This window comes from Lacerta agilis, chromosome 6, assembly GCF_009819535.1.
Source record: "Lacerta agilis isolate rLacAgi1 chromosome 6, rLacAgi1.pri, whole genome shotgun sequence".
Classification (NCBI taxonomy): domain Eukaryota; kingdom Metazoa; phylum Chordata; class Lepidosauria; order Squamata; family Lacertidae; genus Lacerta; species Lacerta agilis.
In genome coordinates, this window is record NC_046317.1 from 78,321,665 (window position 1) to 78,348,367 (window position 26,703).

Below are 26,703 nucleotides of genomic sequence, written 5' to 3' on the forward strand. Positions count from 1 at the left end.
CTCCCAAAAAAAGAAAACAAACCCGGCATGATTGTACTCTGGGCAACTCTTTACAAAGACAACCATAGACTCATTTGCACATTGATAGGAAAATAAGGATACTTGAGGTGTAATCTCTTAAAAATATAATATATATATGTTTCTATAGAGATTCCTTTAAAAAAATCCATTCTGCTTCCTCTCAAGTTTTCTTGGCTTTCAATTGACAGCAATTTTGCTTTCCTCCATAAAGTGAGGGAACTGGCATTTTGGCACAGTGTCTGTGGCGCTGCTGCTGGGCTTCTCCATCTCTGAACCAGTCGTAGACTGGGAACCATCCATCTTGGAGACTGTGGCGGAATTCATTGCTATGTTGATTGCCGGACCTCCCCCAATTGTGGTTGGAAGAGAAGGTATACCGCCACTCTGGATCACAGAGATCTCGTTAGCTTTCATGGCTAAGCCATTGCTGAGGACTGCAGCGTACTGGTTCCATGCTGAGGGATCGAGGCTGACCGAGGCAGGAACAACCTCCTTGGGAAACATCTCCGATACCTTCTTGGGATCGTTTCCGAGCAGAGCTATGGGGTTGTCGATGGACAGTCTTCTTCCACGCCTGGCGGAGTTGTTCCACATGTGAGTTCCAACGTGAACCTTAATAGAGACAGGAAGGAAGGTGAAGAGAGGGGGAAATATCAAAATGATGTTTCCACTTCTAACCGATCCATTGGCAAGCAGCAAATGGGAGCTATGGATAAAAGCATTTACATTGTGAAAGCGTTTCAAACCACAGCCACAGAACTGTGACTTGGGCAAAGTCCACCACTTGCTCAACCTACTTTCACGGGTGTGTTAATAGTGAAAAGTGCAACAACCCCAAGCACTTTGCCCTGTGCTCCCTGGAATGACGATGCTACACAGATGCAAGAGATTAAAGAGGCAAGCGATTAAAAGGGAAGGGGACAGATGGCAAGAGGAAATTCCCTACCCCGACAAACATAGTACATTCTCCGTGCTGGGATTTCCCAGCAAGAGCTACAACAGCAGGAACCTTCTGAACGTCAATGAAGTTAGACTCTTGTGGGCTTTAGGAAGCTCTCCAAGAGGCATTTTACAACACAAAGGCAGGGCCTTTTAATGTGGTCCTCTACATCTAAGTTAAATTCATGACATGGAGAGGAGAGGGGCTGCAGCAACTAGTAAATGCATTTAAAAGGAGGATTGCAAAGGTATTCACACAAAGTCCACCTGAGCCCTCCATGAACATATTTTCAGAGCCAGGTAAAAATGTTTCTCCCAGGCATTTGATGGATTATGATGATTTACATGTTTATTGATCTGCTTTTGCTGCCGAAGCCTTTGCTGTTGTTTTAATGGGTTTGTTCTACAGATTGTTGTAGGGCTTTAATTGTAATGCACTGTCCTTTTTATGCTCTTAACATTTCTGTTATTTGCTTAGAGACTCTTTTAAGTCAGTGGTTCTCAAAATTTTCCCTCTGGGCCACACCTTCAGAATAAAAATTTGCGCATGCAACACCAGATTCTTTATTGTTAAGAAATATGCTGGAAAACAAAGAGAGACAAATCCTAGAAGTGCTTGATTTACCGTATTTTTCGCTCCATAAGACACACTTTTTTCCTCCTAAAAAGTGAGGGGAAATACCTGTGCGTCTTATGGAGCGAATGGTGGTCCCTGGAGCTGAATTGCCCAGGGGCCAAAAGCAGATTGTGCTTTTTATTTTACAAAGAGAAAAGGGAGTGTTGAAAGGACCCCGCTCAGCAGCTGATCAGCAAGAGATCGGGAGAGAGATAAGAGTCCCGGCTCCCTTTCAGCCCCGCCCTCCTTTGTTGAATGTGCTGCAGAGGGAGGCTGTTTGTTTCCCCAGGACATGTGACTGGCTGATTAGATTATCTGTCTGGAAACTGTAGAAAAGGCTCCCTTTCCTTAAGATTTTTTCAGAAATGTGAGTTAAACCCCATAAAAATGGGGCTTTTCCTCTTTGCTTTTCCCCCTTTGCAAAAGGAGCTTTGCTTTCCCCCCTTTGCAAAAAAGCTGCAAAACCTTTAGCTGATCCTTAAAAAAAGGCCTTTTGCCTTAGCAAAAACAGCTGCAAAACCTTTAGCTGATCCTAAAAAAAAAACCAGGGCTTTCCCCTTGGCAAAAAAGCTGCAAAACCTTTAGCTGATCCTTAAAAAAAAGGCCTTTTGCCTTTGCAAAAACAGCTGCAAAACCTTTAGCTGATCCTTAAAAAAAAACCCAGGGCTTTCCCCTTGGCAAAAAAGCTGCAAAACCTTTAGCTGATCCTTAAAAAAAAACCCAGGGCTTTCCCCTTGGCAAAAAAGCTGCAAAACCTTTAGCTGATCCTTAAAAAAAGGCCTTTTGCCTTTGCAAAAACAGCTGCAAAACTTTTAGCTGATCCTCAAAAAAAACAACAACAACAAAACCAGGGCTTTTAGAGGAAGAAAACCAGAAATTTTTTTTTTTTCTTGTTTCCTCCTCTAAAAATGAGGTGCGCCCTATGGTCCGGTGCGTCCTATGGAGCGAAAAATACGGTATAACAGAGAACGCAGCTACTTTATAATAGGATCACGGGACACCCAGAAAGTATTTAACAATGCAGCTGCGTAAGAACATGAATCATTCCTGAAATATAATTCTAAACCAGCCTCTTACATATGTACCTTAGGTACGTATACAATTTCAAAGAGAGGTGAGAGGTTGCATTTTGTTGGGTAATCTCATTTATATCAGGTCATCTCCTCATCAGTGCAAAGAAGCCTTTCTTTTCTTTCTGATCTCTCACATTTGCCAGATTTGAAAATCCCCGCTCACAACAATATGCTGTGAGGAACAGTAGAATAGCCAATGCTCTCATTTTGAAAAGTTATCTATCCACATTCTGCAAATAAGTTTTTTTTATACTATCCTATCTTATACTGAAATGTCTAAATGTTTCTTTGATTGCCTTGTATCTTCCCACACTTCCCACCCTCCCCTGCCTTATGTGTGTGGCACGACACACCCTTTAGAGAACTGCTCCTTTTTGTAGACTGGAACATGCAGATCTCATAGAACACTTGTGTCTACAGCTATAGGCATGCCTTTGCATACGTTTTGTGGAACATTTGTTTAATTAATTTAAAGCCATTTTTTTAATACTGCCCATGTTTTGGGTATATTAAGGTAATTTACAGCTAGGTAAACCACAATTAAATTAATCTGATTACTTAATCACAAATTGATTTAAGCGCACCATTAAAATAACAACTGATAACTACTGCAGCAGGAACATCCACAATTGACTATGTTGTTGTTGTTCAGTCGTTCAGTCGTGTCCGACTCTTTGTGACCCCATGGACCAGAGCACGCCAGGCACGCCTATCTTTCACTGCAGTTTGGCCAAACTCATGCTAGTCGCTTCAAGAACACTGTGACTATAAATTGCCACAACTGCCGCATGTTGACTTGCTGATGGTGGGCCCATCTCCCCACCCCAACAGAGGGGCTCATGTGGGACTCTAAAGTAGGGCAGAGGAACCTATAGTTCTCTAGATGTTGCTGAACTACAACTCCCCTCAGACCCAGCCAGCATGGCCAGTGGGTCAGGGATGATGAGAGTTTTAGTTCAAGAACATTTGAAAGGTCCCAGGATGAAGGAGACAAGTGACACATTTGACCACAGTACCAGTTTCAGCTTCAGAAGTTTGCTGCTGTTCTGGCTTTCCCACAGCAACATTTGCAGTCCTGTTTTGGTTGGAGAAAGAAAAGTGAGGGATCAATACTTTAAAAAATTTCTGCGCCTGAATACAAAATCGGTGGTTTCCCTCCTCGGCTCACCTTGAGGTTCCCTTTCGTGGTGAAAGCCCTTCCGCAGATGGTGCAGGCGAAAGGCTTTTCGCCCGTGTGAGTCCGCTCGTGAATCTGGAGGGCGCTTGCCGAAGAGAAGTTCTTGCCACACGTAGTGCAGATATGTTGCTTCGCAGTCCGGCGAGGGGGCGGCACCAGCAGAGGAGGCCCAGAGGACGACAACACATGGGGGCCAATAAAATGGGCCGTGCTGATGGGGCGATCGCTAGGGACTTCCATTTTTATAAGACCTGACGGCGCTCTGACAAAAGCAGGGTGGACGCTGTTTCGACCTGCAGAATAATTTCAAAAGGGGGTCAGAGAACGCATTGGTACCTTGAATGCGACGAACAAATGCAAACACCATATGATCACATGCTTAGGTTGGAGACAGATGCACAAAAGCAGAAGGTCGTTTGTAAATAGGATAGCTGGTTGCCGTCAGTATATGCATTCTGCTGAGTGGCTTGTTTTACCACAGCAGGACAAAAAATAATGATGTGTACCTGAAAACCTCTCTTTGGATAGAATTCTAGGGTCTGTCTACCAGCCAAACAGACTTCCACTCATACCATGGGACTCAGATTCAGGACAGACAAGAGAAGGACACAAAGTTAAGACTATGGAACTCTCTCCCACAAGAGGCAGTGACGACCACCAACTTGGATGACTTTAAAAGCAGGTTAGAAAAATTAATGCTGGATAAAGCTATCAGAGACAACTAACCATGGTGGTTATGTTTTGTCCCCACTGTTGAGAGGGAGCCCGCAGTATCAGATGCTGAAAACTTCAGGAAGAAATACGAGCATTTGGTGTTCAGATCCTGCTTGCGAGCTTCTCCTGTGCATTAATCCAGTTGTTCACAGGAGCTTGGACTAGATGGGACTTTTCCCCTACCCTGCAGCTCCACAGGCACCACCAAAATCTGCTCTGGAGGATATGGGGACATTCCGGAGCAGATTGTGGGGAGCATGTGGTCTTCAGGGGTGCAGGAAAGGCAGGGCAAATCTGCTTGCCCAATACTGAATGTCATCCTTTAAAACGGATGCCTGTCTCCAGACTTACGGGGGAGAGGAGACCCTCTGCTTTTGGGTGGGTAACAAAGGAGACTTTGTTTACAATTAAGTGTCATACAAATTTTGCTAATATATTAAATGTGCATTCACTAAGCACAGGCTTTGACGTCTTTTTCTATGTTTGCAGTACTTTTCAATGATATAAAAAAAATTGATGAAAAGATAACGTATGTCGAAAATTTGACGTTATAATAGCTTTATCGCGTTAGGCACTAACTCCCAACTCTTTTAGACCCACCCATAATGGAGATGGTTTTACAATGCTTCCGAAAAGACACAGAAGAGGCAACTGCTATATCAGATCAAATTACCATCCCTATATTTAAAAAAGTATTTACGACAGAATTTTATTACCCCAGTTCTTCACAAGTTTAAAAATGAATCAGAATCCCAACGCTTGAGAGCCCTAGGTCTCTGAGACTACGATTAATGTTGCCAAATTCTGCGTTTCTGCTATTGGACACAGGAAATATGAGCTCTCCATTGACAATGCACAGGCGAAGGCAAACGTTTAATTTTATTTAAGATCTTAATTTCGAAATGCTGTTGTTTCGTGTTGTTTGTCTTGTGTGTGCTTCGTTGTCCAGTTGAAGAAGTCGATTTGGTCTGTGACCGTTTAATAAAATTTGATTTGATCAGATCAAAGAATCATCTAGTTCAGTAGCCTGTTCTCGCAGTGGCCAACCAGGTGCCCGTGGGAAACCTGCAAACAGGAAGTGAGCACTACAGCAGCCTGCCCTACTGCGATTCCCAGCAACTCCCAGCAATGGAGATAGGAGATGGCCTTCCTCCATGAATTCATCTCATCCTCTTTTAAAGCCATCCAAACTGGTGGCCAGCACTACCTCTTGTGGAAGGGAATTCAGCTGTGCAAAGAAGTCATTGCTTTTGCCTGCCTTCAGTCTTCCAGCTTTTAGCTTCGTTCGGGTGTCTAATGTGGTATGGCTCTTTGATATTATTGCCTTTTGCAGCAAGTTGTTCCCAGTCCCACACAGCACCAGTAACACAGGAAGATTAATTCCACATGGCTGCTTTATGGGGAACTTTCCACTCTACTGCTGGCCCTAGTGGAGGGGCAACAACAGCAAAGGAAATCCTTCCTAGGTTATCTGGATGGCACAAATTCCAGCCGCAGGCCAGTGACTTGCTGTTGCACTGTTAAGATATAACACAGGGATCATCTCAAGTAAGAGAAGATTCAACAGCCAATAACAGCAGCCACCAAGAGCATCTGTATATATGACCTTGTGGCATGACAATGATGATCTCAATTTGTGCTGTGTTGAAAATTTATCTTACATTTCCTACCAAATGAATGAGAAATTAATTTGAAGCTTCGTAAATTAACAACAACAAATTCAGCAGAAAATTATGAGACAATTTTAATTGAAAAAGTTACTCGTGCGAAGAGAAAGACACCTGAAGGCGTATTCTAGACCTGTGGCGTATGAAGCAGAGGTTGGATAGCCACCTGCCATGGATGCTTTAGTTGAGATTCCTGCATTGCAGGGGGTTGGACTAGATGACCCTTGGGTCCCTTCCAACTCTACAATACTATGATTCTATGAAATATGCACCTCCTGAGGGGGTAGGGCAGGCAACACAGAAGTTTACACATTACTTCTTAAGCCATTGCTTTAGCCATACAGTCAAGCCATTTTAAACTGGGGCTCCTGCAGAAACAAGAAACCAAACGTTTCCTTTCTCCCATCAGTGAGAGTACTGTGGTTCTTCAGTCAGAAACCTTAATGTATTCCTAAGCACTCTTTAAAGGAAAAAAAAAGAAAACAAACCACCCAACTGCTCCTGTCTCAAGGAAACTAGTTTATGTATCTTGGGTTGTGTCATTAGATGTGCGTGTCTTTTTGATTACATTTAAGTTTGATGCTTTACAGACATTGGGAATTTGGGACAAACTGGGCAGGCAGATGGCGAGGAAGCAGGAGCCTGGCAAAGAAACAGAGGCAGTGGTTACCTGACTTCTACTTTGCTCATCTGATGGGAAGAGGACATGGGTTTGTTCTCAAGCCTCCCGTCATGTTGCTTAGCTTTAGATCCAGAGAAGGACCAATACCAATTCCACAAAGAGAGCAGCTGTAGCAGGCTGTAGCATTTCTCCAACTTGGGAGTCTTCCAGGCTGGGTGCTCCCTTTCTGTACCACAATGTTGGAGAACCGCTGGCCTACCAGACATGGTTGGAATCCAACTCCCATCAGCCCTGGCCAATACAGCCAGTGGTCAGGGCTGATGGGAAATGTAGTCCATCAGCATCTGGAATGCCACTGCTTCTCCATACCTGGTCCAAGAAACTGGCTAGCCAGGCACAGTCAGCAAGCTGCGAAGCCGAAACACACACCCATAGATTCAACAGTAACTGTAATGGGGACTTTTGAAAGAAAAAGGAAGGAAGGAAGGAAGGAAGGAAGGGTGACTCACCATACTCTCCATTTGGGAAGAGCAACCCAGGTTCCTCTTTGATAATCTTTCGACCAATACTGCCATAAGTTAGATCCAAAGCACTATCCCTTTCCATGGGACGGATTTCAGGACCCATGGGGTGGGTTTCGGGACCCTCAGCCTTACTTCCCGCTGCACTATCCTCTTGGATGTTCAAGTCTGGAGACTTGGATGTGGGGCTCTCTGCTTGACTGTTGGATGGAGACAATGCTGGGAAAGAAGCTGAATCAGAGGCAACAGGACTCCGGCTGCCATTCTGATAGTCTGCATCACCCATTACTGAGGAAGAGTCATTGGTCATACCATCGCTCTCTCCCGAGCCATTATCGCTGCATTTCTGGCTGCTTTGGTGCTGCAAGGACAAGGTGGAGTTCACCATCTTCATCTGGCTTTCCAGGGCTGAAATGCTGGAGAAAACAGAACTCGTAGGCTCGCCTGGAGTACCACATGGGGCAAGTGGCTTGGAAGAGTGGCTGAGGCCATCCCGCAACTCCAGATCTCCTTCTGTCTCCATGGCTTCTGCATTATCCTCCAGGCAACACGGGTCTCCGTTGTTCTCAGCTATGGTAGGCTCCACCTCAGTGTTGTCCCGTGTGTTTTCTGGGACAGGGCTATTGGGGATTTGTCCGCCCATGTGCATCCGGATGTGTTGCTGCAGCACCACGGCATTTGTAAACTTCTTCTGGCAGATGGGGCAGGAGTGCTGCATCTTCAAGGGGGTATTTGCGCGGTGCACTCCATAATGCGTCTTGAGGTTGCCCTTGGTAGAGAAGGCGCGGCCACAGATCTTGCACTTGAAGGGCCGCTCGCCCGTGTGAGTGCGGTAATGCATCTTGAGGGAGCTCTGGCAGCTGAGGACTCGGTGGCAGATCAGGCACTCGTTGGGGTCCGACGCGGATTTGTCAATGTTCTCCACCAGCTGCTGAAGCTTTGTCGTTTCGGAGCCTTGCTCACCAGCTCTGCCCACATGAAACACACTTGCGCTGCAGCCGGCCTGCGGGGAACTCCTGTTCTGCTCAACTCCCGACTCGTGACTCGCCGTACCCGATGAAGACCCACCTTCGCTTTCCGGAGAAGGCCTGGGTTGCAGGTCACTCAGAAGCACACCGGCAAAAGAATCCCTGCTGCTTGCCAAGTTGGAAGAGTGTGGAGGTAAGCTGGCACCTACAGAGGTAGGCAGTGCCGTCAAGATAGGCTTGGTGTCCACAATAAGGTTGGATTCATCCAGTGGGACAGACATCCCATAGGGTATGCCGCTGCTGGTGGGCATGTTGTCCAGGTGTTCCGGTACCGGGTAAGGATTCATTTTGATTTGGGGATATTTGTCCTTATGCCGCTGGAAATGCACTTTAAGGTTGCCTTTGGTCGTAAAGCGATTGCCACAGATGTTGCACTTGTAGGGCCTTTCGCCCGTGTGCGAACGGAGGTGGATCTGCAGGGCGCTGTCGTTGCCAAAGACTTTGCCACAGAACTTGCACTTGTGTTTGAAGAAGGAGGAAGGCTCTTCCAGGCTTGGTTTGTTTTCGGGCATGTTGAGGTTGGGCAGCTTCCCTTTCACTTTCTTCGAGGGGTCAACCGCTGCTGGGGAAATGGCCGAAAGTGGGTTTTGGAAGATGACACCAGAGCTGGACGATTGAGGTAGCAAAGGGTTCGGGAAGCGGGAGATGGCGCCCGAAAGGCCTCTGATTGCATCGGGCTTCAAGGAGATGGCCGCTGGCGTGAGCCCGCCAGCCATAGAGACAGCGGCCGGCATGCCGGCACTCGAATGAGGTAGTTTGCCTTGCTTCAAGGATTCCAGGGATAGGCTTTGGTTCCCAGCTCTCTGTCCGATTAATGCCACAGCAGCTGACAGTTGTTGGGACATGTGGGCTCCCAAAGCTTTGAGCGGGTCGGCAGCAGCTACTGAAGGATGCAGGATGTGGGGGGCCATCATGGCAATCTGGATCCTGATTTGCTCCGTCAGCTGGATCTGTTGCAGCTGCTGCTGCTGCAGGCACACGAGCTGCTCAAGGATCATCGGGATGGCGTTGAGGCCAGCCACGGATGGAGACAGAGTCTCCGAGGTACATTGGTTGACAGCCACTTTAGTGCCACGTATGGACTGCAAAGTCACGTTAGTGTTTGGTACTTTGGGTTTGGGCATATAGCTCAACTCATGAGCTGCGGGAGCGACAGGGGGCTCTGTTTTGAGATACATCCCTCCCTCCGGTTCAGCGCCGACCTTCTCTCCTCTCTTCTCTGCAGAAGCAGAGCAACTCTTGGCAGGGCTCTCCTTGGCCGTCTGACCGTCCATCTGATTGCTGGGGAAACTCCCCGAGGAGCTGTCAGGGAAGTCTTCCAGGGGCACCGTGACCTCGCCGTCATTCATGATTAGGACAGGTGGCGTCTTAGTGCAATTTTTCTTATGCTCGAGGAATTCGGAAAGCTCAAAGAACTCTGCGCAGCATTTCTCGCAGATGTGGGTCTCCTCCGTCCGGCACCTTTTGGAACTCATTTCGCCCCCTTTGTCACCTGGGACGTCTTGTGGACTCCCTAAAAAGAGACATCAGAAAGACAATGAGAAAGGGATGGGGTCTCAGAGCAAGGTTCTTTTACAGGAACAAAAGCACAATCAGATGTTTCCGCTGGAAAAAGATGGCTAGTAGACCAAGACGTTTGCTCATTAGAAATGCAAGGTGCAATCAAGGAGGATTTTCTATCCCTTTTACCCAAATCCAGTTGCTACTGCTGACACGTGTCAAAGCATTATAGGTGCTAAGCTCCTTACCACCCCAGTTTAAAGCATTTCTTATTAGCTATGCAGTGACAGAGTACACTATACATGCAAACTGCCTTCCAATACCAGATTCAAAGGACTACATGAACAGAACAGGTAGGCTAAAGAAGTCCAGGTGTGCAATATAGGGTCAGCTCAAAGTATGAGGGAACTCAAAGTGCCCTGACAGCAACACACACATACCCCATCAGTGGTGGCTCGTTTGCGCAGGTGAATGGGGTGCTGCCCCCATCAATCTCAGTCTGTTCTCACTTGCCTGCCTTCTTAATACAACCTGTCAGCCTCTTCCCCACTCTGCTGTGATAGCTCAGTCAGTAGAGCATGAGACTCTTGATCTCAGGGTCATGTGTTTGAGCCCCACGCTGGGCAAAAGATTCCTGCATTTAGAAGACATCTGAAGGCAGCCTTGTTTAGGGAAGCTTTTTATGTTTAACAGACTATTGTATTTTAATATTTTGTTGAAAGCCGCCCAGAGTGGCTGGGGTATGAATGAATGAATGAACGAATGAATGAATAATTTATTATAATAGATGACTCTCTGTCCCTTCAAACTCTATAATTCCAGGTGGATGGGGAAGAAACTAGAATTAGTTGGCTCCAGTCATTGGCTCTACCCACTGTTCACATTTGTGCCGTACACCTGATTAGTCCCATCAGCCAACACCACTGAGCCCCCCCCCCAATCCATCCACCTATGGCAGTGTGGCTTTATTTAACTCACGCCTTGCATGGGGTTGAACTCTATTTGCGCTACAGCCTGATCCCATAAAGATTTGATTCCTGTAAAAGCTCTCTGAACAGGAACGACGTACATCAGGAGAGCACACTTATCCCTGAAGGAGTCAAATGCACCCACAAACACAGCAAAGTTGGACATTCACATATAACTGCAAGTGCAAGAATGAGATGCCTCATCTCTGTGCCACCTTATATACAGAAAGGAGCACCATACCAACTTTTTTTTTTTAAAAAAAAGTAATAGCCAACATGATGAAATTACTGTATACTGTACTGTATCCTGCAAATTTCCTCAAGTTAGTTTTTCTTATAGATGCTCCCCCATGTGGAGATCCTGGGTGTTTACACCATCAACAGAAAGGAGGAAATTTTGTAAACTTCCCGAAATTACAAAAAAGTCACTCCATTGTGGAGGGAAGATTGGAGGAGGGCAGATGTTTATCTCAGATGTTTATTGCAAGGTTGCACCTCAGGGGCTCAGGTCTTTCTCAAGAAACACATGCAGAGTCAAAGCAGAAATTGCTGCTGTGGACACAGCATTTCTTCTTCAATACAACATTCAATTAATACACAGTGAATGGCTGAAAGGGGCTCTTGCAATGGATTTCCTGCATTAAAAGTTAAAATCATTAGGTCGTTATGCATAGGGTTAATCTGAAACTTTGTACAGCATCGGAATATGGCAAGACAACTGGAGTTTTGGAAGTAAAGAGTCTGATTTTTTTTTAAATGCCCACCGGCATGAGGGGAGGAGAGCAATTCCTTCCCCTCACCCCACCCTAGTGAGCTGAAAGGAATAAGCACTTTTCATCCTGTTTAAAATGTATTATGTACTCACTCTCAGCTAGGGGTGGGGAGAGATTAGATTCAATCTGCATTTGAAGGCAAACAGTTTGCACTATCCACTTTGCACTTTCCAAAGCAGCCCAAGAACCAAAACAGAGCTAGCCTTTGAAGTTCATTCTTCTCTGAATTTTGCAATGCAGCTCCAAGGCCTAGTAGTGTGCACAAAAATGCATTCCCCCCCCCAAAGCCCCTCACCCACAAATATAGCAACTCTGTTCTTTCCATGCAGTTATAACAGCATATGCATGCAGATCTAACAGCACCTGCACATTATTCAATAATAATAATAATAATAATAATAATAATAATAATAATAATAATAACAATAATTTATTTGTACCCCGCCCATCTGGCTGGGTTTCCCTAGCCACTCTGGGCGGCTTCCAACAGAGATTAAAATACATGAAAATACCACACATTAAAAACTTCCCTGAACAGGGCTGCCTTCAGATGTCTTCTGAATGTAAGGTAGTTGTTTATCTCTTTGACATGAGATGGGAGGGCGTTCAAATGTCTCCCTAGCAAGTTCAAATGTCTCCCTAGCAAGGGACATTTATCCATTCCCACTCACTCCATTACTATCCTGCTCCTGTACAGTGCAGGGTGGTGTCCTCCCTTCTAGGATGAGTCACCTCAACCACTTTGTAAAGTAAGGTTGGGAAGAGAGAATGACTGTCTAAGGTCACTCCATGATGCTCATGGCCAGGGGTCGGCAAGGTTTTCCGGTCATGGGCTGGATCATTCCCACGGAGATTGTCCGTGGGCTGCACATGCGCAGCGCGATGCCGGAAATTGCATGGGCGCATGTCCATGGTGCCGGAAATCGCTTCTGCGCATGCCCAGACACTGAAAATCGAGCCTGCGCAGAAGCAATTTTCGGCATCTGGGCATGCACAGACACGGTTTCTGGTATCTGTGTGTGCGCAGATGCCATTTCTGGCACCACGGGTGGCTCGTGGGCCGGTAAAACGGTCCTCGTTGGCCGGAGGTTGCCGACCCCTGCTCATGGCAGAGTAGGGATTTGAACTCAGGTCTCCTCAGCCCTAGTCCAAGTTTCTAACCACTACGTCACACTGGCTTCAACCTCCCTGTCCAGATCACAGCTGACTTCATTCTTAGCTTATCATTCTTCACTTGCATTCCTGAATGTTTACTCTTCACTCAGTAACAAAAAAAAATCTTGGCTTTGGCATTTTGTGGGGGTCCCAGTCAACATCTAGGCAAGGGTGACACAAAGCGGAAGTCTCCGAAAGCAGCATCTTTCCCTAAATAGTAGCCAGAAGCCAGCTAAGCAAAGTCTACATAAGCTTGCTTTGCAGATATTAATAAAGTTTTGAAATATCACCCCACAACAGTAGTCAACATAACAGATTTATGAGGAACAGCAAGCAAAAACCAGAGGTGGGGGTTTTGTTTGTTTGTTTAAAATGGAGGTGATATTTTAAGCACCGAAGGCAAAAACAAGTTAAAGGCGGGTTCACCATCACAAACATGTTGCCCAAAGCACATTCACTGTCTTCAAAATTATGTGCAGGAATTGAATCATTTATATCAATAGGATATTTTATGGGAAATGAGGTGGAAAATGTTCAACAGGAAATTCATGCACTAACAAACACATACACACAGTGGTGGGAAAAGAAGTTTTTGAAAAAACATTTCTTTGAACTACCACCACCACTAAACACCCACAGAGGAATATGATGTGGGACCAGAGCCTGGTCTGCAGATCTTCCTTCAATAATAAATGTCTTACTAGAGCTCACGCTTGAGAAAATAGCAGAATATGATGCCTTGCAAACATCTGGTTGCTTTTTTAAAAGGAAATTTCCACCACAAGTGTAGATATCCAGGGATGGAGAACTTCTGGCCAGTGTGGAACAACTGGGGCCCACCATGCTTTGGAGCTTGGACCACTAGGTTACAATAGGTGAAGTACGGCCACTTTCACCAAATGCAATGCTATTGGTTTTAATCAGCAAGACTTGATTTAAATCATTTTTGTTACAGAAAGACTCATTCTTGCTGGTATAATCTTAATATTTACAACCAGATGAAGGTTTCATTTTTGGAACACAGTGGTACCTCGGTTTATGAACTTAATCCATTCTGGAAGTCCATTCTTAATCCGAAACTGTTCTTAAACAGAGGCACGCTTTCCCTACTGAGGCCTCCCGCTGCCGGTGCCCTTCCACCGTTCGGATTCCATTCTCAGACCGAGGTAAAGTTTGCAAACCCAGACACTACTTCCGGTTTTGCAGAGTTTGTAAACCGAATCGTTCGTAAACAGGACTGCTCTTAAACCGAGGTACTGCTGTAATAAATTTTCAGAGTAGTTTTTACAGTTATATCAAAAATTACTGATTTGGTTGTACTATTAAAAATACATAGACAGATAATTATGAAATTATTGTGAGGTTTAATAAGTTAACTGGTCAACTTTTCTGCTGTACTTTATTGGAAGGAGAAAAACAATCATTTCCTTAATAACAATTTAAACAATTTGTTTAACTAAAACAATAACATTATAGCATATGTATCCATGTTTGTTAACTGATGTGGTTAAACTTTTTTTAAAAAAAAACAACAACACCTGAAGACTGAGTTTTAGCACACATGAAAAACTTAAAACAAATCCTCATTTCCAGATGAATAGCCTTTGGACTATAATGTAACATAAATAGAAAACTGTCTTTAGAAAGATTTTTTCCTCCCAAAGCAAAAAATCTGATTTTTATTTATTTATTTTTTAAAAACCCATTAATTTTTATCCACCCTGGTTTTAATTTTTAGAAATTCAGTTAAAAGGACAAAAGTCCCCCCCCCCGGACAAAAGTTGATGAGAAGGGAAGATCTGGCATGCACATTTCCCCATGCAAATTTGACACCACTTTCAGAGTTACTTTTCAATTCTCAGACCTGCTCCTGAAACATATGCGATCAAAAGACCTGGAAGCCTGTCAAGGTGTATCTTCCAGCCATTAGCCTATTTTCTATGGTGGCTAAACAGACACATTTTGGAAGCCCAGAAGAAGGACATAGCCATAGCACTCTCCCACTGTTCCTGGGACCTCCAGTGCCACTCCACCACTGACCCATGACCCTTCTCCCCTTCCCCTTTGCAACTGTTCAGCAATACTGTTGGCTTGAGAGAGGTCTTACGTCTCTGCAAAGAAAGGGTATCTTAGAGCACCTGGAGACCACTTTTCACAAGACAACAGGTCACAATACTATAGTCTACCACCATTCTTGGTGGCCAAAAAACCCAGGCCAATAAACGCTACCTGTACTTTGGAAGTTGTGTAGTTTGGCTGATTTGTCACCAGATTGAAGAGCAGGTGCCTAAACACTGCTACTCTAACAGTATAGGGCAGTGCAAGATTCTTCATAGAAATTTGAGTATTCAGTTCAGGTATCTGAACGAAAAAGAAAAGTAGCACATGCTAGGCCCATCCCCACCTCCAATTTGTGAGTTTATAGCTAAACACACATTTACTGTATATCTATGCCTCAGACTAAGGCTTTTTAATCCCATATCCAGGGCTTGAAGATCAGGTTCTGTTTTCCTCTCTCCAAAAGACCTGGAATGCGGTACTCCCAGCAGGGAAATTTATGAAACAACTGTACAGTGGTACCTCGGTTTACAAACTTAATCCATTCCAGAGGTCTGTTCTTAAACCGAAACTGTTCTTAAACCAAGGTGCGCTTTCCCTAATGAGGCCTCCCGCCGCCGGTGCCCTTCCACTGTTTGGATTCTGTTCTTAGACCGAGGTAAAGTTATCAAACCGGGACACTACTTCTGGTTTTGCGGAGTTTGTAAACCGAATCATTCATAAACAGGACTGTTCTTAAACCGAGGTACCACTGTACTTGCATTAAGGCACTGCTATGTTGGCGGAACAGTCTTTAGTGCATGTTCAGCCAGGGAGGAAGAAAAACACAAGTACAGTGGTACCTTGGGTTATGTTACCTTCAGGTAACGTAATTTCGAGTTACGAACATGGCAAACCTGGAAGTGTGTATGTGCATGAGCACTCTGTGCACTTTGCACGTGCACAGAAGCGCTCTATCACGCCACGCATGTGCACAGAAGCAGCACCTCCGTATATGGACTTTTCGGGCCAAGTACGGATCCCGGAACAAATTACCTGCAAGTTCGTATCCAGAGCGTCCACTGTACAAAATACAAAAATAGTGACCCAGAAAACTCTGCTAACGACAATCAATCAGGGGCCAGCCAAGGAGAAAACAGCAGGCATGCTGTCACTGACCCTAGAAACACTTCCAGTGACAACCAATCGCCACACACAACTCACAAATGGAGGAAGCCAGCAAACTCAGTGATGATGGGAGACATGCCTTGAGCATCACCCTCACACAACCCATGAAAGATGCCACACTGTGTCTGCTCCAATGCCACAGGTGTAAAGTTGCACCTTCAACTGGGGTCAGGAGGGCTAGGATCCGGTATAAGTGTGCTTGTGCCCTGTGTCACCAGAGTCCCACCCAATTACCCTAACTCATTTTAGCTGTTCTGCCGGTGTTATCCAACCCCACAGTGGTATTATCCATCACAACAGGGGAAACCCAGATGGGCGGGGTATAAATGATTAATAATAATAATAATAATAATAATAATAATATCATGTGGCATTCTGCTGGCATGGTGGGGCTTCCACAAAATCCTAAAGCCCTGCATCTGCACATTTAGATTATTCAGAGTACAATGGATGGAAAGTAACTCCTAACGTGTTGATGTGATCATGCTAAACCAAGGCCTGATGCAATAATTCAGACCTCACAATTAAGCCCAAGTCTGTGGAGTTGATGACCTCGTTTAAAATCTACTGCAATTATCAAATCAGTGGTAAAGATTTATCATGCTTCAAAGTATTTCCCTGACCATACCTCTGTACACAGATTAGATTTAAAACACACACTAACACACCTTACCTTTAAAAGTTTCCCACTGAGTTATAAACAGCAATTCCCAAAGATGTCACCTTATTGTAAGACAGAGATAGCGCTTATTTCTGGCTGGATCATGACTGGGAGTCATTTATTTCAGTAGGAAATATTTTCTTTTTCAAAATACTTCTGTTTGGTTGGCTGTGTCCTTTCTAAATCATTTGTATACACACACACACACACACACACACACACACACACACACTCAAGACTTCTTCCCTTTCTCTCTCCCTCTCCATATAGTTAATTACTCAGTGCTTATTAGAAATGGCAGTGAGTAGGGTCTGCAACCTCAAAAATACTCCATTTCATTCCCCCTCTCACTGTTCATCTCCCCCCCCCCCACATAAAGTCAGCGGTCCATGGCCAATGCATGCAGATTCTTTACTGGGCTGTTTTGAGAATCCTCCCGTTCCAAAATCCTTTTCTAAGAGGTTTTGTTAATCTTGATTGGGCTAATGTTGAAGTCTATTAAAGTTTGCACTTATCCTGCTCATTCAGATCATTGCCAGTACCAATGGCAACCGTTCTGAATAATTTCTTTAGTCAAACATTTCAGCTTGTGTTCCATTAATATAACAGGGATCTGAGGATTTGGGGCGGGGGGGGGGTGGATTGCTGTAAAACATTCCCAATATTCCAAGACTGAAGACAATAACACAGATATTATTAGAGTTAGGGGCAATACTACTGAGTTAAGCAGGTGGTCCCATGGAGAACCTTTTTGTGTTCTAACTGTAACAACAGCAACAAATTAAATGCAGTTCAACTCTGAAAAAACAAAGAGTTGTCAGGTGCGATTCCAAATATATTTACTTATAAAGAAAAAACAAAGGTTTCAATGGTACATACTTTCTATTACACAGCCTTGAAATAGGATTCTATATTGTCCACTGTCCAGAGGTGATGTACCTTTTATCTATTTTTAACTTCACATTACCATGTGAAGTAACTTTAAAGGAGATTTAAAAAAATTTTTTTAAGGCTACTGATTGCTGACAAGCTTCTTTTAAGAAGTGTCCTTAGTTACCTGCTGGGCTTAAAATGAAAGCCTTAACTGGACATCTGTTCCAATGCTATTAACATGGAGATTAAGGAGGAGGTCAGAGAAAGGCATTTATTATAGTGAAGATAGCTTTGTTCTGCAGAAATGCGTTAATTTTTTTGTTGGCTCATATTAAATACACCTGTATGCTTTCATAGTCAGAGTGAACTGTCTTTAAAAAAAAAACAACAGACAGAACAAAAGGGGTGGCATTTCACAAAAAGAGAATCGCAACTGATGTGTTATCTATGCACAAACCAGAAATACTTTGCCCATCCCAGTATTATTGGCCAATCCTGCATTCTTGCCCGAAGCTTTTGCTAAATAGCACTACATCTGCCTATGCAAAATATTGCAAGAGCCATAAACAGGTTATTTTTATTTTACGATCTAACCCAGGTTTGCTTTTAAAGATCAATGAGAAATAAACAGCTACTAAATTTCTGCCCCCTCCACCACTACCAACGATGCCCCCTCCCAGTACTGAAGGGGCACAGAGACACCCCACCTCCCATATCACAGCTCAGTGCCCAGAAGAGAAAAGGAAGGGGGTGAGAACAAAATCTTGCTTCTACCTTAGCCAAGGACCACTTCTTCTTCCGCACTCAATTACTTCCACCAGCAAGACCCCTCAACTATAAACAAGGCAGCTCCAAACCACACTTAACACTAGCGCAGTGTTTAAGGCGAAGCTAAACAGCCGAAAACCCCGCTGCCAAGGTCAATTGCATGAGAGTCCTAATTGTAAGCTTGACATCAACTTACCACCCACAGCAGGCAGGAGGAGGCAAAGGTTAGAGCAGCAGCTCTGTCAAAAACGTCACAAGCTGCCGGGTTTCGCAGAAAAGGCCTGATCACTACAACCAATATAGTGTTCCACTGGCATTTTTTTCCGGGGGGGGGGGGTAGAGAGATGGGGAAGAAAACGAAGAACAAGGCATCATGAACAGCACCCCATGCTTTACGCCTCCAGCAACCCCGCCAATCAGGTATTCTCCTATTGCTTCCTTTAAAAATGATTTCATCTCTCCAAGGCAAAGAACACAAGAGGGGAAATGAAGTCTCAGTTGCTACTCTCTCGGTTCATCACGTTGAAAATAAACTCAGGACGCTCCTATAAACACTACGTCTATCATCAACGCAAGTTTAAAGAGAGCTCATTTTATCAGAAGATGTTTATTTTGCTTAATCCTTTCCATTTATGCAAAAAAAAAAAACCACCAAAACTTATTTCTTGTTGAATTTCTTGATATTCAATTCACATGTCTAAAGAGTTATTGCTGCCACAGCAAGGAACTGCCATGTTTCACCACACTAGTGAGCAGTAATTACTACTTCTTCTTTTAGTGAAACTGTGCACAAGTTGCAGGTCTGGAATTTTCCTAAGTATTAGAAAAAGTTCTACATTCTACACAGCATTAAAAAGAAAGAAAGAAAATTGGCCTTGCGGCTGTTATCAAACACAATGGGCAGCTAAAATGCAAGGGGGAAATGCTAATTTTCAGTATGCAATTATTGTTCTCAAGTGACCCACCTGCTTTTTTTTTTTTGACCTGCTAATTGATCACTCGGTTAGCAGCAACATTCCCAACCCCACCCCACACAACTGCAAACACACACACACTTCACTGAGATGGTTCTCAGATTGCTTCACAATTTTTGTGTCTGTTTTTTATTTCCCCAGAAGCCCAAAGATAGAAGTGTTGGGCTTACCGGTAATTGTGCCTCCTTGCTATGCTTATACAGGAAACCTTGCAGGAATTTTCTGATCAAATTTTACTATTCCATATTTAATAGTGCACAATATGGGCATATTCAAGTTCTTGTTGTGATTTTAAATGCGCAATCCATGCACGGAACTGAGAGAAACTGCTTCTAGACACCCACCAACACTTTCTGCTACTCTCTCTTTTCTATCATTAAATGACCTTCCACGACAATAAAGTTCTACCTTACAATATGAAAGAAAAGTGAAGATCTCCATCACATTTCTCCTTCATCTGAGAAAGCACTTACATCCTCTGGCACTTATGTAGAGAGTGCAAATTTAAATGTGAGGACGCACAGATCACAGATCCGAAGCCCTACTCTCAGCTACATAGCTCAGTGGGAGGGTCTAGGGCAAACCATGCGTATCCTACCTTGCAGGGCTGTTCTGCAACTAAATACAGGAGGGCAGGCAACACTTGGTAGCAACAATATTCCAATATTTCATTTCCCTCTCACCCAAACCCCTCTCCCTCTGCAACTAACAATGCACTTGGGGAAGTGGCCACTATTTGAGGAAGGCTTATGCCCCTGTGAACACAAAAAGCTAACTTCCACTTGTCACATCACTAGCTCAGTGTTGTCCACACCAACTGGCAGCAACTGTTCAAGAGTTCCAGGCAAGGTTCTTGACCCTATGTGGATGCCAAGGATCAAACCTGGGCATGTTGACTGGGGCTCTTCTATACCTGACAATTGTTGCAAAACATTTGTTGTTTCTTTCCAGAAAAGTGGGGCTTGTTGGGGTTTGGGTTTTTTTGGACAAGACTTAAAGCATTCCCTGGCATTTTAAAGGACCACAGTCTGTTTCACCATTGAAAGGCATCCAATGAACTCAGTAGCTTCGCTATCAAAGTCTGCATTCTTTAAAAGTAGCTGAGATTCCTGCATTGCAGGGGGTTGGACTTGATGACCCTGGGGGGTCCCCCTCCAATTCTATTATCACACACGCAACAAAAAAGGCCAACAAATAGCTACTCTTCTGAAGCAAACAAAATGAATAAGTGACTTAGCACAGAGTGGCTTCCACACAGCTAGTTTGCTTTATGGGACGGGGGAAAGAGGACAAATCTCTCACCCAGGCACCAAGCAGACGAAGGCCTGTCTCACTTCGCCCCAAGGGCACCACGGACACATTCTCAGTTCCAGGGAAGGCATCCCGAAATAGCTTTAGGAGGCAGGTCGCTTAACCTAGCCTCTTAAGAACCATCAATAGCAGCAAAACGGAAATATAAACATATGGGATCATTGTGACCAGCTAAGTTTTACCCACTGATAGGACCGAAAAGTTAGCCATGCGTCCGTCTCATTTCAGCGGGTCGAGCGCCCAGCTAAAAACCGAAAGAACCTATAAAGAGAAAATGCGTTTTTCTCATACCGGCGGCGCATCGCCGGCAGAGCCCCCTGGGTGGCGCTAGAGAGCAACCGAACTCTCCCACGCAACCTCCCGCGCGCCCTCGCCAGAAGTTACCTTCAAACAATTCCGCGCGAGTTAAAGAGCGTGGTGTTTTTACTACGGATAACGCACTCACGCGTTAGTGACACGCGGGGCTTCTCCTCCGCCCTGCCATTATTTCCTCCCCTAGTTACAGAGCTCTGTAGTATTGGAATCCAGTACTGTAATGCTGAAGGCTTCGTTGCTGCAAAGTTAAGTATTTTTTTTTTTAAGTGCAAAACGTCGATCAAATAAGTATTATTTGCAATCCAGGTGCCTGCAGCGGGAGAGGGGCACCTCCAAGTAATAATTTCCCGATAACCCTCTTGTTGTTTCTTCCCCGCCCCGCCTTCCCGAAGCGCGCCACTCCGAGGGAGTCATTAACCCTTTTGTTTCCAGGGAGCCCCCCAGAGGTGATTCCCCAGCTGCGGGCAGAGATTTACACGGAAGAAACATCACCTCCAGTGGCCGCCCCGCCCCGCCCCGCTCCATCCTAAGCACATGCACAAAGGAAAAACAGTCATGCATTAAACATGGGATTTATTGCCTCCTGGCCAGCTTGCCGTTTTCTTAAATCACCATTAACCGGACTCAACAATTGCACATTTGGGCTCGAAAGAAAAGAGGCGGAGGACCGCGGGAGAAAAGTCCCACACCTCCTGCGGGTCACGAACGGAACCTTCCCTTCCCCCCCGGCGCCCCGCAAATACATTGTTATCGACCATTTCCACCCGGAGGGGTCCTTTTGAGCGAGTCCCCCCTCACCTTCCCCCCCCAAAGGACACAATATGCACTTTCAAGATTTCACCCCAATGTTTCCATTCGCCCCTGAACAACAACTTTAAAACAAACCTGCAAGTTATGGAACTGAATTTCATCTAATTCACTGTGAAAACTTAATTTTATTCCCGAAAGGCTCGATTGCTTCCTCACTTGAATTGCAAAGGTTCGGGTTTGCATCGATAAACCAATCTTAACACACACACACACACACACACACACCCCTTTCAATGTTTTATTGCACTCATCCTCCAATTCGTGTTCTTGATTTAATTAAAGGGAGTCGAAATCAAGCTTTCCCGGACGCGTAAAGCCAGCTACGTCCTTCTGGCTACTGGCGAGGCTCCCAAAACTCCCAGCCCGGTCTCAACTCCTCGCACCACCCAGGAATTTAAAGCCCTCCACTTCGCCTTCGAGCGAGTTCTGCCAACATCCCCTTTGCTCCGCTGCTGAACATCCACACGCAGCCCCTCCCTTGATCAAGGAGACCCGGAGAGGTAAAAGCCAGCAAATTTCTTTTCTTTTTTTCCCCTATAAAAGGGGGGAAAAGTCACGAAGCACCGGCGACAGAACAGAAAGAAGAAGAAGAAGTAGAAATGAGAGAGGAGGCGCCCACGAGTTCTGGAAGATTGTTAAAAAGATCTCTCCCTTTTGCTCACCCCCCACCCCCAACACACCATATTAGCTCACCGGAGTTATTTTAGGAAGTCGGAAATCAAAGATGGCTGGAGGTCAGGCTACAAAAGGTCCCGAGTGATTGCGATCTCTCGCTCGCTCGCTCTCCCTCCGACCCCAACACCAAGATCATCCCAAAGTTTTTGGTGCACAGGAGAGGAGAGAGGAACAGACCCATCCAAATAAGGAAAGAGATGGAAGGGTGGTGGGGGGAAAATATTCACCCCCCGCCGGCCAGCCTTGCATTACAAAAGGTGTTGCTCTCGCCTATGCCCAATCCCTCCCAGAAATATTTCCTGGAGGTGTGTGTGTGTGTGGGGGGGTGAGTTACCTTCCAGCAACATCCATTGGGATTTAAGGAGAAGATTGTCCCACACAATGGGGTGGGGTGGGGTGTTGATGCTAAAGAGATCTTAGAACAACCATAGAAACTCGCCCCCCCCCCGTTGCGGGGTGGTGGTGAAGTCCCACAAACTACAAAAACCTGAGCTGTTGTCTTTTTAAATAAAAATATATGTATTGAGAGTTCATCCTCCCCAAAGCTAAAGTGATCAGAAGTCAGGTCCAACACTGATTTTTTTTTTGGGGGGGGGAGAGAGAACGGGTCCCAACCTAGAATATTAAAATTAATAATAATAATAAATTAATAATAATAATAATGATAATAACAACAGAAGCACGCACATTATCCGATCCGTTCCTGCCGTCGTTAGAAATAAAGGTGGGATAAAAGTGGTCCAGATTCCGAAAGGAGGACTCAAGGATCGCGAACCAGCAACCCCAGCGCGCAACGTTGGGAGAAAGACCCACTCGCACAAAAGGGATCTCTCTTTCCCTCTTCCCAACCCCCGTCCCCTCCCCCGCAGATCCGATTCCCTCGTCGATTTCTTTTGCCCATCAATTAAAGTTAGCGACTGACCCGCGAGCTCCGGCGGTGTCGCCCTTACCATTTGCTGCGCGCGGGGCTTGCTGCTCGTCCGAATGGATGTGCTGGGGCTTCGCCTGCTTGCGCCTCGACATGGTGCACACGCATCGGGAGCAAAATAGTAGCAATTATTTTCTTCTTCTTCTTCTTCTTCTTCACAACAAATTCCTAGAGTTGGGAAATTACTCCCCTGGACCGGAATGCGCATGTCAGAGTAATTATGATTATCAATAATGCATTGCGATTTATCATGGGTCCCTGACAGCTGATTGGCCTGAGTCCAAGAGCTCACAGATTATTCAAATAAGGTCCATTGATCAGGGCGAAGAAGGGGACGCCGGGCGTTGTAGTCTCGGGACGGCCGCTGGGCTCGCCCATGTGATGGAAGCGTGCGCTCTGAGTCCGGGAGCGCAAGGCGCGCAGAGGGACTTTGGCGTAGCGCTTTCGAGCGCCTGATTGGATCAGATGCCCCTTAAGGGGAGCGAAGAGGCGCACGGAGCGTCCCGAATCCATCTTTGCAAGTAAACAAACAACCAGGCTCCTCCGGGGCAGTCGGAAGAGAACAATACCTCTGCGCTCTCTCTCCTTTTAATTGCCTTTTTTTTAAAGTTAGGGTTTCCTCCACTTTGGTTCAGAATCCCGAAAAAACATCATCAAGCGGAGGAGGAATTTAATTAGTCCATCTCCCACACGCATTAAATCAAAGGGAAATGCTCCTTCCGGCACAGGAGGAAACATCCTCGCACGCAGATTGATCCTTTCGCTGAGCTCAATGTTGAGACATGCGCGTTTATTCGGAAGTCAGGTCCGCTGAGTCGTGGGGGGGGGGGGGGTTGCGCCTTGCTGCTGCGTGAGTTGCGCGCAAAACTGCAACTTTACTGCGAGGGAAGGATCGTAACCCCTAAAGCATAATCCCATACATGTCTCCTCGGAAGGAAATCGCACTTATTTTAAGGAGGATAAAGGATCGTCTGGAATTAACGGGAGGTGGATTTTATATGGGGAAGGAGCAAGGTGTTTGGAGTTGTTATTCCTATTACTATCGATGTTGTGGGAAAACTTGAAAGAACTTGAAGCCATGCTTCTGCATAAACTTGATACTCTCAGGTTAACACTCCAATTTTAAGACCAGTGTACAGTGGGGGCAGGTATGCCACCTTTGATTTCAGAATTGTTGGAAGTTACTTTGTAGAGCCTAAAAAGCAACAAATGCTGTGACATTTTGACCCAAAACAGTTTCTGTGGAACAGGGGGTTACTGTCAGCTGGTTAGAACCTCACAGAATAAGCAAAGAAGAAGAAGAAGAGTTTGGATTTGATATCCTGCTTTTCACTACCCGAAGGAGTCTCAAAGCGGCTAACATTCTCCTTTCCCTTCTTCCCCCACAACAAACACTCTGTGAGGTGAGTGGGGCTGAGAGACTTCAGAGAAGTGTGACTAGCCCAAGGTCACCCAGCAGCTGCATGTGGAGGAGTGGAGACACGAACCCGGTTCCCCAGATTACGAGTCTACCGCTCTTAACCACTACACCACACCAATAATAATATCGTTCTGCCCGGACACTGAGGTCCAGCTCCGAGGGCCTTCTGGCGGTTCCCTCGCTGCGAGAAGCCAAGTTACAGGGAACCAGGCAGAGGGCCTTCTCGGTAGTGGCACCCGCCCTGTGGAACGCCCTCCCACCAGATGTCAAAGAGAAAAACAACTACCAGACATTTAGAAGACATCTGAAAGCAGCCCTGTTTAGGGAAGCTTTTAATGTTTAATAGATTGGATTTTAACATTCTGTTGGAAGCTGCCCAGAGTGGCTGGGGAAACCCAGCCAGATGGGGGGGGGGTATAAATAATAAATTATTATTATATTTCTTTTGAGTGCCCCAAGATGTTTCATAGACAGCATCCTTACAATAGCCCTGTTATGGTAGAGGTCAAGCCTTAATTTTTATTATGTATTATGTCCTTGAGCAGATACTTGCTGATCAATGAACTTTGGATCCGAGCTCATATCCCATCTGTTCCATGGACTCACTCTGTGGCCTTGAGCAAATGGAAATGATGGAGTGACAGAACTAGTGGCGTTTGAGGAGAGCAAAACACAGAAACTGTAAATGGTAGATAGATAATGCATCTTGCTGGCAAAGCCCCTAAATTGAGATTCCTGCATTGCAGGGGATTGGACTCGTTGGCCATCGGGGTCATATTGAAATATTTTTGCACTTACAGATGCTCTTCACCCTGAATTATATATATATGCACACACTTTGCCTCTAATCTTGGGAATAACACATTTAAGTGGCAAAATGCATGTGTGACATGAACATTTGTGATTGTTGTTGCTAGCTAAGTGGATTTAAACTACTAGGCTTTTGCAAAATAGACACAGAAACGGCAAGTGGGAAAGGTTTGGAGCCATTCTCCTCATTTATTGTGGGGGAGTCCAAACGCTGAAGCATTTATGCAGTATTAAGAACTGATGCATTTAATATTTTGCCATTTAAACCCTGGTGCTCTAAGCAAATGAGTTGGCTCAAGGCTCACACAAACTAATAAACCTTAAGAGAATAAAGCCTGAATGGAATTACTCTACAGTAAGTGTCTTGAGGATTGTGATTTAGGGGCACAATCACAGACGTGAGTTTAACTAGGAACGGCATTAGAGACTCTTAATTCAAAATACAACTCAGGTTGCAATATCCTGCCCCTGAAAGTAAGCCTTGGAAATGGGACTTAACTTCTGTGCCGTGTATAAGACTGAACTCTTTATCATAGTTGTTTTTGAGTAAATGTTTGCAGCTTCAGTTAATATGATAACATAAATCTGGTTAATAATTTGAGAGGGTAATAAATATTTCAAAATAAAACAAAATAAAATGGGAAAACAAACAAACCAACAAAACTACAGGTTTCCCCCTTTTGCAGTGTTGTGTCAAATCTTGTTGAAGATGATTTGATGAATGGCTGTGCTAGATCTAAAGAGAGGCCTGGAAAACAGAACTTTGCAAACTCATGCAAAGCATGGCTATTAGCAGTTCAAATCCCTGCAACGGGGTGAGCTCCCGTTGCTCTGTCCCAGCTTCTGTCAACCTAGCAGTAAGAAAGCACACCAGTGCAAGCAGATAAATAGGTACCGCTGCGGCGGGAAGTTAAAACGGTATTTCTGTGCGCTCTGGCTTCTGTCACAGTGTCCTATTTTGCCAGAAGCGGTTTAGTCATGCTGACCATACAATCCGGAAAGCTGTCTGTGGACAAGCCCCAGCCCGGCTCCCTCGGCCTGAAACGAGATGAGCGCCACAACCCCATACTTGCCTTTGACTAGACTTAACCATCCAGGGGTCATTTGCCTTTAATTTTACCTTTGCCTTATTAGTGTCCCTTTGGGTGGAATCCTGCAA

At 45.1% G+C, this 26,703-nt stretch overlaps 1 protein-coding gene across 4 annotated transcripts; it reads right to left on the minus strand.

Moving 5' to 3' along the window:
* On the minus strand, nt 1-23,794 carry SALL4 (spalt like transcription factor 4). Of its 4 annotated transcripts, none has more exons than XM_033153561.1 (4): nt 23,337-23,794; nt 7,339-9,891; nt 3,818-4,119; nt 1-633 (listed from the first exon to the last, which is right to left on the minus strand). In XM_033153561.1, the coding sequence occupies exons 1-4, from the start codon at nt 23,407-23,409 to the stop codon at nt 199-201; spliced, it is 3,363 nt and encodes a 1,120-aa protein (XP_033009452.1). In that variant the 5' UTR covers nt 23,410-23,794; the 3' UTR covers nt 1-198. The 4 variants fall into 4 exon arrangements, with proteins under 4 accessions (XP_033009452.1, XP_033009453.1, XP_033009455.1 ...); XM_033153562.1 differs by having other exon boundaries at nt 23,309-23,354; XM_033153564.1 differs by lacking the exon at nt 23,337-23,794 and adding an exon at nt 23,074-23,175.
* Between the last annotated feature and the right edge of the window lie 2,909 nt (nt 23,795-26,703).